Source organism: Macadamia integrifolia, unplaced genomic scaffold (assembly GCF_013358625.1).
Source record: "Macadamia integrifolia cultivar HAES 741 unplaced genomic scaffold, SCU_Mint_v3 scaffold1754, whole genome shotgun sequence".
Taxonomy (NCBI): domain Eukaryota; kingdom Viridiplantae; phylum Streptophyta; class Magnoliopsida; order Proteales; family Proteaceae; genus Macadamia; species Macadamia integrifolia.
In genome coordinates, this window is record NW_024868338.1 from 89,661 (window position 1) to 102,156 (window position 12,496).

A 12,496-nucleotide genomic window follows, 5' to 3' on the forward strand; every position below is an offset into this window, starting at 1 on the left:
CAATTATGGAGAGACTAATAGCCATACCTGAACCGTGTCCAGGATTGATTTCTTCACATCCTCAAGTCCACCAACATCTTCCCATTTTACATTAGGCACCTATCACAAGTATTTAAATGTCAAAAATCCCCTATACAAGCTGCAGAAAAGAAATTTATGCATGGAAATTCTGTCTCCACACATAGCACTCAAAGCCCAAAAAAGAGCATTAAAAAGATGCTTTAGAGAAAATTGACCCACAATCCACCCCAGCATATCATTGGTGAATTTTAATACTGACACCAATAACAATAGCTCATCAGGAAGTAAAACTGATTCTACCCTAAATTTAACAACTGATATCTCACCTTTGGAGTACCCAATGCTGATGCATTCCTTTTCTTTGATCGTTCCAGAGCTTTTTCAAGTCTTCTTTGCCCAGATCCTGAGTTGCATGTTCCCGAATCAGCTTAAACTGGGCCGAAATATCACCAGAACTGTCTCTGGGCTCAGCCTTATCAATTATATCATTGAGTCTGGAAATTAGATTTGCACCAGCATCAGCAACTAAAGCACGCATGTCCCTAGGCATGAAACCAGATGTCTGTCCAACTATGTCCTTAATAAAGTCCTTTCTTTCAGCCTGCAAGGAACAATTTTATGACATGTCAAAGTCAAATGGCAAACTGGAGCCTGGAACTTTGCCTGAAGAGATCTGCGCTCTCAACATTTCATGCAATCTACTCCCAAGTAGGAGTTTATTATGACAAAAACGAACTTGGTAACATTTTTAAGCACTCAAACCAAAAAAGGGGCATGAATGGTATGGAAAAGGTCTATAAAAAGGTTCATCATAATCTTGCAACCAAAGAAATATCTGGTGTAATCAATTTCCAAAGTTAGAACTACCAAGAGAAGGTTCCACCTTCACTTAATACTTAATAGTGTCATGTAATCAGAATGATTATGTTAGTAGATTATGAAAAAAAGGATAGATTATGTTCACATACATGAGGAAGGACATCCAAAAGACTTTGCATAGATTCAGAGAGCATTTCAACCCTCTGTTGCTCATTTAGAGGGCCCATGCTTACTTCATGGCTGAAGCAACGTCTAATACCTGCTGGTAAACCTTCACAACTATCAGCACCAACAATAAGCAGCACTCTGTGGCCAGTTGTCATTTCAGAATGATCCACGTTCTGATTCAGGAAGATGTCAGAGTAAGCATATTATCATCTCTATCAATCCTACAGCACAGAAGTTTACTCAGGACTTTTCATAAAATACATTTTACTGAGTTACTGTCTTTAATTGAAAAAATCCAAGAGAAAAAAAGAAATGGAATAAGATCTAAAAGAGTCTGCTAAAGAATTTCTGTTGTATTAGTTCATAACCATGGCACTTTTGCCAAGACTGTAGATATTAATTTCAAGCAACTTGCATGATACATATCATCTAGAGACTGTTGCCATTAAAAAGAAAAAAAATGGAACCAAAATCATTAACCACTAAACTGGAACCTAACTTGAGACAGATTTAAGGCACTCACTTCGCAATTCGCATGCAGCCTATCCATCACTACCATAAACCCCTTTAACATTTGTTTTATTCGAAAGCCAAGGTCATAGCTATTGGACATGATTTAAGCATATTATGACAAAGTTGAAGGATTTTTCCAAGTTTGTGATACAAATCATTTTTTTTTTTTTTTTTTTGGGATTTTAGTGTTTAGTTGTCTAATCTTTTACTTTGTTTTCAAGAGTTCTTTCTTGAGTTCATTTGGGACTAACAGTGAATTTAGAGTTTCCTGACTAGTGCTAGAGGACTGCTCAATCAATTAAGCAGCTGATGACCCAATAAAAAGTTCCCACTGGAGAATTATGCTGGGGAAACAAGCAACCAACTAACCTTCTCTACTAATATTAAAAATAAAATGGACGTGAAAAAGGATAATAGAGATTATGTCTATAGTAAGTTGTTTACCGTGAAGCTCTGCAACCATTTCCCAAATTAGAACTCCCAGTTAGTTTCCAATTTGGAAGAACCAACATTATCACCATTCACCATAAAGGTTTAGCCGATCCTCCTTACTAGCCAAAAAAAAGAGGGACTGAAGCACTAACGCAAGCCCAACAACCAAACTATAGAACTGCCTTGGGAGTCTAGGATCTGCAAATGAAACTCCAGGGACAACAGAATAGGAGTATGGAATAAGGCCAGAAATAAGACATGAACCTTTACAATAAATTAATAACTAAAACCAGAATATAAGAGGGAATCATATCAGTCTTCCTACATCTACTAGTCAGGTATTTTCAGACTGCCCAATCTTGCATCAAGAAATCAAGTCCCTGATGTGTGCATTCCTCTGGAAAGGCTGACACCTTGAAATTTTGGATATAGTACATTCCATCAACTTGTAACAACTTAATTAAGGTTTTTGAGGATTGTAAGAAGGTTTATGGTATGTGATATCAAGTACCTGCATAGATCTTTCTAAACTCATGCTTCTCAAATATAGAAATATGCATTAAAATGTAGAAGACACAGAAAAAACTGAATATGAATGCATGAACAACATGGGGCAGTGAGAGACAAGTCTGTATTCTTATGAGGCTTCAGTACCATGATCCTTCATTCTCAATATTTAAGACCATAGTTGTTTTACTATTAAACAATAATCACTTCAAAAATCAATTTTTATTTTTCCTTGATAGTTAGGCCCCAAGGAGAGTTGAACTCATGACACCCCTTGGGGTTCTTCTAAAAGCATTTTTGTTTCTCATACCCTAGTACAATTTTTTTTTTTTTGGGGGGGGTGTTGTGGGGGAAGGGGGTGAATAAAATAATTCATTACCAAAAGAAGAAAAAATAAAGCAGAGCCACAAATAGGGGAAAAGAAAGCCAAAATACACAAACAGGCCAAGCCAAAGTACAATCGCACCCATGTAATGTTTTCTACCAACACACACGCATAGAGACAACAAAATAATAAGAATTAAAGAGAACGAGAGAGACAGAAAGTAGGGAATTTTTGCTCATTATAAAGGTGAAGTAACTTGAATAACCACCACAATTTGACTTTCTTGCATCTATTTGATCCGCCTTGTACATAGAAACTATTATGAAAGACAGAAAAAGATGGAATGAAATTCCATCAAGCATTGACTGAGACTTCTCAAACTTTAGGAAAAGGGGTTTAGGGATAGAGAGACCCAAATCCTCAAATCTCTCTTTTGAGATGATAAACCCAATGGAATGTCAGAAAATAAAATAAAAGACCTTTTAAGCATGTTTTAGTACTTTTTTTTTTAACAAACGCTGACCAATTTGGGCCCATCTGTGCTTTAGTAGGCTTGGTAGATTGAATCCCATTTGTAAGAAAGATCGCTAAAATTCTACGATTCCTGAATCAATTAGTAGGTTTCAATTCGGGTTCTCACACAAATATAATACCTTTTTTTATCTTTTTAATCTTTGAATCCTTTGATCAAATTGTAACGATTCAACAACAAAGGTTGAGGGGTAAAAAAAACCTGCCAGGATTGGAGTTTCAGTAAGCAGAATATGCATGCAAGAGAATGGGTAGAGGACAAGAGACATAGAGACTTGATAATGAGTAGTGTTACTTTTTTTCTTTTTCTTTGGGGGATGTGGATTGGAGTGGTGGCTTCTGTTTTCAGAGGGATTGGTGGGAGTTAGTCAAAACCACGGTGGCTAGTATTTCCTGTCCTTATCTTTTATCTTCTTTATCTAGTCAGAGCTATCTCCCCAGATTATAAATTGTCCTTATGTTTTCGTTCATTAATAAAATTTTGTTATCAATCTTCAAAATTTTCAACCCATTTGGAATCAGTTTGAAGAGCCCTATGCTCGGTGGTCTGTCCCGCAGAAGCAAGAATTAATAGCTTACCACCTTTTAAGACTTCAATAAAATATAACAAGAGTGTCAAAATTTTAACTTTTCAACAACTACTTTTGTTTCAGTACCCATGAAGCATGAAAAATGACAAGATAAATAGCATCTTACAAAGCCGCTGTTTACGTTCTCTCCATCATAAGAGTATTCCTCTTCCATCACTGGCTCGGTATATTTTCTAATAACAGATGCAACTTCGGAGATAACGCCAACTTGATCAGAACCCTCCTGAGAGGATATGTTCCTGAACACGTCAAAATGGTGGAGAAGAAGTATTGTTGGAGCATATCTGTTTCCAAAAACATGTTTCAGCAACAAAAAAATAACATCAAAATAAGACACATATACATCCAATAAAAAACGAAAAGAGAAGGCACAACTATCAAAATTCATGCTATGTCAACTGCAAGAGAAGGCTATTATATTAAGAAGTCTATTTTAGTGAGGATGTCCCCTAAGAGTGGGCACTTGGTCACATCCTTAGCCTTAGGTACTTGAAGTCCACCCCAGGGAAATGATTATTGTAATCCAGGCACAACCATTTGAGGATAAAAGGCTATACTGCTGCTGATTGGGCTGGTTCGGTTTCTGACCAACGATCTACATCAGGCTATTGTACATTCATGGCCGATTGGGCTGGTTCGGTTTCTGACCAACGATCTACATCAGGCTATTGTACATTCATGGCCGATTGGGCTGGTTCAGTTTCTGACCGACGATCTACATCAGGCTATTGTACATTCATGGGTGGTACGTAGTTGGTACGTAGTTCTATATTTCGGAAATTTCGATAGTTTTGACCCACCCCGAGATTTTGAAGCTTCAGAAATTTCGTCCCAAATTTCTATAATTATCCCAAAAAATATCTAGTTCCAACCATGTTTTGGATTTTGGATTTCAACCAATCTTGGTGGTAACCAAATCACATGGAGGAACAAAAAACAACCTCTGGTGGCCCAATCTAGTGCAGAGTTAGAGTTTTTAGGGCTATGGCTCATAAAGTACTTGAACTCCTATCGTTGAGAATGTTGATCTCAGAGTTGGGGTTTGAAGTTGAGGGACCAATAAGACTTTATTGTAATAACACGACAACTACAAGTGTTGCCCACAACCCTCTGCAATATAATATGACCAAGCATATTGAGGTGTATCGACATTTCATCGAAGTTAACTCTAGCTACATATGCACCCAGGACAGATGATTAGTTGGCCGACATCTTCACCAAAGGCTCATTCCTCATCAATCAAGTACTCTTCTATGCAAGCTGGGAAAGTATGACATTTATTCTCCAACTTGGGAGGAAGTGTTAGAGTTCATAAGGGTATTACAGGCACATGACCATTATGTTGAATATGTTGTAATGTGTTTTTCCTTTTGTACCTTTTACCTGCCTTGGTTATCTTATATAAGCTTAAGGGGTAAGGATGTAATTTTCCCTTCTAAGCCAAGTGAATCAATCTATGGGAGAGAAGTGCATTTCTCTCCCACATGTTCTACCGCCATCTCTTCTCTTCTTCATCTTGTCTTCATCTCCTTCCTTCATCCTTGTTCCTTTGTAACTCTTTAATTCCAACTTGGTATGATGGTATCAGAGCTCCACGATTTGAGAGTCATATTACAAAATTCTCTTCACTATTTCCTCTCTTTGGAATCCTAAGGGTCTAGGGCACAAAGGGTTCCAAGGAAGAGGTTACTATGCAAATTGATTGAAGAAGCATGAGATAAGGTCTTAAGTGAATCCTACAAGAGATCTCATGTGTTGTATGAGCTCTCTTGAAGCTCAAATCAATAACAGACCCTCCCAAAGTTACCACCAGCTAGCTCTCTCTCTCTCTCTCTCTCTCTATACCGGGGTATGGCTTCTATGAATCGCCCAGCGGTGCGCCTCATTTGCCATGTGGTCTCCATCATTGAAGAAAGGAGTTGTTAGAGCACAACTCACTTCCTTGTGGACTGCCAAGTACAACCAGTATCGATTCTTCTTGCTTTTTTTGCAATGTGTGATGTTTCTAGTTGTGTAACGGTTGTGAATTGCTTCATATGGAACCTTTGAGTTGTCATGAGATGATGCTACCCTTTGAAGGGTGTGTTCAGTGGAGTTTCCTTAAATTTGGTAGGGACCTAAGCGAGGCCGATGAGTGATACGAACAAAGGGAATCCATAAGTAATGTTCAAGACCATCGATTCTTTGGACGTCAGTTGAAAGACCTAGGAGATTATACAAAAGGAAACTGGAGCCAAGAGCTAAACATATGCATGGGTGTACCCCCAACTCTTGTGTTGACGTGCTCCTGTGTTGGCGTGAGGGGATTTGGTAATCATAGAGGGTGGATTACCAATGGAACCCCAAACCTAAGGTGGTCAATCCTAGCCCCTCGAGTGCCTTTGTAGTTAGCAGCAGAAAGAGAGAGAATTCCCTATACAGTGACGATACGAAATCTATCAGAGATTATACTTAGAGAGAGAGAATTCCCTATACAATGACGATACGAAATCTATCAGAGATTATACTTAGAAAGAGTAATTCCCTATATAGTGACAATACGAAATCTATCAGAGATTATACTCTAAATGAGTTTGACTGGTCCTTTCGATTGCTAAACATCATCGAAGAAAAGGGCAGCGAAGGCTACACTACGGTCGGAGATTCATCCCAGGTCCCCTAAGGCAGGTACGTAGGGTAAATATAAAATAGAAAGCTGCATGTGAATCCCATCTAGAGATTTATCCTACTTAATTATAATAGTTGCGGCTACTTGGCCTATTGGGAGCTTTCGTAAGTCACTCTGCCCTTTTTGCTGGATTTTTTTAGTGTTGTGACTATGTATTTGGGTTGATATCATTGTGTGTTCCAACATTATGTGTGAGGTTAGTGGACCTGGTGAAGCTTTGGCTTGTGCTTCGAGTGGTTCCCATCCTACTCAAATAGCCTGTGAGGTTGTGTGTTCCAACATTATGTGTGAAGTTACAACACTAACTACTTGGACTAGGTTCATTTTGTGAAGCTTTTCCTCCGAAGTAGGGCGAATCTAGGATATATTACCGGTGCCATTCGAGCTCCTCCTTCAAGTGCCCCAACCTATCAGAAATGTATGAAACATGAGATTGGGAGGAGGTTTATGAAAAAGAAGACTGCCAAGGTGCCATTCAAGCTCCTCCTTCAAGTGCTCCAACATATCAGAAATGAGAGATATGAAACATGAGATTGGGAGGAGGTTTATGAGAGAGAAGACAACCAAGGATGTTTGGGATAGTGTTTCTAAGACTTGTGACAAAGTGGGTGACTAGATGAAGGTTTAACAACTCCTCTAGAAAATCATCACAAAGAAGTAGGGTGATAGGACCATTATTATAATATTGTTGTTAGTCTCTGGGAGGAGTATGACCACTTTAAGGACCTCCAACTATCCAATCCAGAGGACAAAGCCAAGGTGTATTGAACACTTGAAAAGGAGCGTGTCCTAGTTCTTCTTGGTGGCTTGAACCCAGACTATGAACCAATCTACATACAAATCTTGGGTCGGTCTCCTCTTCCCTCCTTAGATTAGGTTTGTAGCTACTTGCAAAGTCAAGAGACTTAACGAGTGTCCATGGAACCAGTATCATCATTTGAGCGGGTCTGCTCTTACTTCTAGCTCTCATAGAGATTGGCATGGTGGTGGCAGAGGCATGGGGCCACCATGTGGGGATGACAGAGAAGACTCCGGTGTGATCATTGTGGGAAACCTGGACACACTAGAGGTGTTGGGTAATGCATGGCCGTCCCCATGGTATGAGTGGTGGCAAGAGAGGGGGAGCTTGAGCACATACTATGATGGCCAAGATTGACCCTATAGGGTATCCGTTCGACAGCTCTTCTTCTACATCTACAATGTCAGACTCTTCGGCTTTAGCCTTGCAGGTCTCCACTTCTACCCCTCCACTGCTCCTTCTTGGGTTATTGACTATAGTGCCACCAATCATAAAACCGGTATGTCTCAATATTATGATTCTTATTCTTTGTTCTAGTAGGGATGAGATTAGGGTCACCAATGGTTCCCTTTCCTCCATTTATGGTAAAAGCAATGTCCATGTTACCTCTTTTATTTCTCTTGACTATGTTCTTCATATCCCTAATTTTGCCACTAATCTCCTGTCTATGAACCACCTAACAAAATCCTTGGACTGTTGTCACTTTTTTTTCCCTCATTGTCTTTTTTAGGATTTGGTGATGCAAAGGATTATTGGCAGTAGACGTGAGGAGAAATGACTTTTCCTTTTTTAACCCTGCAACCTATTTTGCCCACAGCTCAATATTGTGTGTGGACGGAGTGACAGTAATACTATGGATTTTGTGATGCTTTGGCATCAACGCTTGGGCCACCCAATCTTGCCACATTTGTTTTCTTATTTTTATTCCTCCCATGTTTTTTAATGTGAACCATGTATGTTTACTAAATATTACCATTCTTCTCATCCATATCATGATAATAGATCCATTGCTCCTTTTCATATTGTGCATTCTGATGTTTGGGGCCCACACCCACTAATTCTTTATTTGGTTATCGTTATTTTGTTTCGTTTTTTATGATCATTCCTGGTCCACCTGGAATTTTTTTATGAAACATAAGACTATAAGAGTGATGTTTATGATGCTTTCAAAAGTTTCTATCAGCTGAATTGTACTCAATTTGGTACTAGAATTAAAATTGTTCGTTTTGATAAAGGGGGGGAGTACATGTATGGTGGATTCCAAGACTTTTTTTTACCAATAATGACATTATCCATCAAATTGCTTAAGTTGATACACTCAGTAGGGGTGTCAATTCCAGGCCTACATTGGTAGGCCTGACCGAGCCCGACATGTTTATGGCCCGACCCAGACCAGCCTGATTAATAAATGTGTCGGCCTCATATAAACAAGTAGTACACGGTGCAGCCACCTAGCCCAACGCGTGCCCGACCGGCCTGACACATTTACAAGCCTAACTTGAACCGACTCATTTAAGCCTGAGCTAGCCTAATCCCTTTAATACTACTTGTATTTTTTTAATTTTTTTAAATACTATTTGTATTTAGTGCTAAGGCTATGTGATATGTACAGTTGAGATGGTAGTGCTTGTTATCTGAACATTCATCTTTTTCAAGAATAGTTTAATTGATTTAAACTAGCTCAACTTGGGTTGTGTAGGCATAGTTTAACCGATTTGAGTTCCGTTCGGGTTAAACCCGATTAAGGCCCGTTTACAGTAGCCCAATTAAAACCCAAGACCGACCGGCCCGATTATTAACCATACCATGCCCGCACTAGCTAAGCCCGTTTAGCTAAACGGGCATTCACGGTGCAACCCTAGAAATTGGCCGAGCTCGATTAGGCCCGACCGATTGACACCCCTTGACCCCAACAAAATGAGGTTGTTGAGAGGAAAAATCATCATTTGTTGGAAGTCACTAGGAGTCTACTATTTGGCATGCATGTCCCCAAGACCTTTTGGTCTAATGCCCTTCTTTCTGCTTTGAGGCCAAGTTGGAATTCAAGAGTTACAAGGGAACAGAAGAAGGAAGAAGGAAGAAGGAGAGGAAGAAGAAGATGAAGACAAATAGAAGAAGGAGATGGCGGTAGAACATGTGGGAGAGAAATGCACTTTTCTCCTCTATATTGATTCAATTAGCTTAGAAATAGAAATTACATCCTTATCCCGTGCCAATATAAGATAGCCAAGGGAGGTAAAAGGTCAAAAAGGATAAGCACATTACAACATATTACAACACAATGGAGATGTGCCTAAAGTACCCTTATTAACTCTTAACAACTATCTAGGGTTAGGTGAGCGGAGACATAGCATTACATTATTGTTCAGATCTGGTTTACATTTGCACGCCCATTACCCACAAGTTTTGTGAATCTGTGCATCCAAGTATCAGGTTTCGACCTTGGTCGAGCCGAGATTTCTGAAATTTTGAGGAAACCAGGGAAATTTTCCTACAATGGTGGAAACTTTGGTTTCGATCCCTAAACTGAATGTCTTTATCTGATTTTTTGTGTACATACTATTTTTGACATTTCTAACCTATTCAAAAGAATTAGTTTCATGGAAAAAAAAAAAGAAAAAAAAAACCTAAACTGATACTTGTGGTGTTCACTCAAGTTTTTTAGTGTACGTTAACTAAAGCTGTACTACTATATATAAGTTACTAACTCAAAATGGAAAATACATGATTAAAACAAACAAAACATAATATAAAAGATGCAAAACAAATGACAAAAATTGAATACTATATTTACAAGTACATAGTACAAAAAAATATGATATATGGGAAAATGGAGTTTACCTTTTTGCTTCAAGAACCTTTCCTTAGGTAAATGTACTTTGGTTGTGTGAGATTCAAGTGTAGAATGAAAGATTAACGGAGAAATTTCAACTACTTGGCTGAATTCCTATGTTTCCCACCTCTTACAGTCAAAATAGGGGGGAGAAAAGTCGATTTTTGCAAAATGGGCAACAAATTTTTTTTTTTTTGGATGAATAAATAATTCATTACCGAGGAAGGAAGAATATACAAAGGGGAAGAGGGGGGGAAGGCTTAAGCCGACAAGGAAAAGCCAACCCCAGAGGAAACTAAAATAGCACTAACAAAAGCAAAACATGAACCAAAACCCAAAAAGGGAACAGCCACCGAAATCATCAAAAGAGGGGGGGAAGCCACCTCCATCAGGTGGGTTGGATGAGATCAACCTAAAGATTCCAAGAGGTTATGATGTGAGAGTTTTTTAGGGAGCTAGGAATAGGGCGAGAGAGGAGGCCATGAAGGGTTTGGGCTTTGGAAGAAACATCAAAGTAGATAGCTTTCCAAAACTTGTCCAGAGAGCGAGATTTGAGGGTCCATCTATGAATGTTACGTTCCATCCACAGGTGGTTTATGGGTACCACAAAAAGCCAATTTGCCAATAGAGTCACAGATGGAAGGGCCCGAAAAGGTCATGTCCACCCAAATCCACTCTCTATCAAAGGGGAGAACAGGCCTTTTGGTCGGCCAGCAGAAGGAGAGGACAGTCTTCCAAATTAGGGAAGAGAAGGGGCAAGAGAAGAATAGGTGATTAATATCCTCAATCCCGGAGGGACAGAGGCAGCAGAAATGATTGGCAGGAAGGTGGCGATGGATGAGGAAGGATTGAGTTGGAAGGCAGTTGGACAAGCAACGCCATAAAGGGAAGCTATGGTGGGGAATATGACCTTAAATCAGACCAACTTATACCATGGCACCACCGGGGAAGGATCACGAAATCGTTAGACCAAAATGGTTCAAACCCATCACCATAAAACAAGCCCTCATTATAAGGGGCTGGTTAGACCAAAATGGTTGAACCCATCGAAATAGGTCGAAATTGGGGACTTTTATAAGTACCAGTGCAATTGTCTCTATCTCCCTCGATACAGTCAAAATGTTGAGCCATGCCTGCATCAAGCTGCTTGTGTGTTTCCATATTACTTGACTTTGAGACTTGAGGCACCCATGATTGAAGGAAACCCTAGTTTTGTTGCTTGCTCAGTTCCTCTCAAGTAGCAAAGACCTATTGCAGCTAGTCCACTTGAATAGTGAAAACCATCAGTCAGCATAAAGATGCCAGTTCAAGTTTTGAGTGTGACCACCTCATGCAAAATATAGTGAAAATGTGCCATTAGGGGTAACCCAAGCATTTTAAAAAGCCAAAGGAGGAGAGGTGAAAGTTTTCATTATTGGGGGAATCAAAAAAGAAGCATTCCATAGGGCGTTTTGATGCAGGTGCACAACCATGGACCAATCCACACACATCTACGTATCTAGAAGGAGATGAACCAGATCCAATTTGGGTCTTTGGCTAGTAGGATCTATTAGGATTTTATTTATTTCTATTTTGGGATTAATATGCAAAGTAGGAGATAGTTATTAGGATTTAGTTTCCAATTAATTTGAGTTTCCAAATTAATGTAGGTTTCCTTTTAGTGTTGGGTTTCTTTTTTCTATTTACATGTAAGTGTAGCTGTGCTATGAAAGACCAGATTGAAGAATGAATTGAGAAGTTTGGTTTTATGTGGTGAGAGGCATATGTGGCCATGTGTGCCTTCTTCCCCCCTTTCTTTGTGCGATTCTTCTCTCTCCCTACAACTCTAAGTCTATCTCAGAGATTCTTTCCCTTTCCTACCGGCCCTCCATCAGTTGGTTTTAAAGCCAAAGGATCCTATCCTTCCCCATCTTTTTCTCTCTGTCCCTTCCCATCCATCTCTGTTCTTCCCAATTCTCCTTCCGTTGCTCTTCTGCTGAACAACAGTAGCAGTGAAAATAAAGAGCGTGAACTATCTCTTTCTCTTCCCCAACCCACTGTCTTCGGGTAAATATAGATTAAGTTTAGGAACTATATAAAAATTTTCCTTCTTTTATAGATTAAAAAAAATAAGGATGAACCTTTCGTCTATACCGTTTCAGAGTTTGGTCTAGATTCATAACTTTATGATGGAGAACCTTAGGGAAGAAAGGGGAAATCAGAGTAGAGAGGGGGAAGAGGAGGATCACACACTTCACTTGTGCACAAACTCAACATATTCATTCAATAATCAAAATCACTCTAAGTCTTC

The 12,496-nt window shown here is 39.3% G+C and overlaps 1 protein-coding gene across 1 annotated transcript in view; it reads right to left on the reverse strand.

Moving 5' to 3' along the window:
- The window catches only part of LOC122064773 (peroxisome biogenesis protein 6), a 42,824-nt gene that overhangs the window by 12,410 nt on the left and 17,918 nt on the right, over positions 1-12,496 (reverse strand). The window contains 5 exon segments of the mRNA XM_042628530.1: positions 28-99; positions 348-409; positions 412-622; positions 990-1,181; positions 4,013-4,190. Coding sequence (XP_042484464.1) covers positions 28-99; positions 348-409; positions 412-622; positions 990-1,181; positions 4,013-4,190 — 715 coding nt within the window.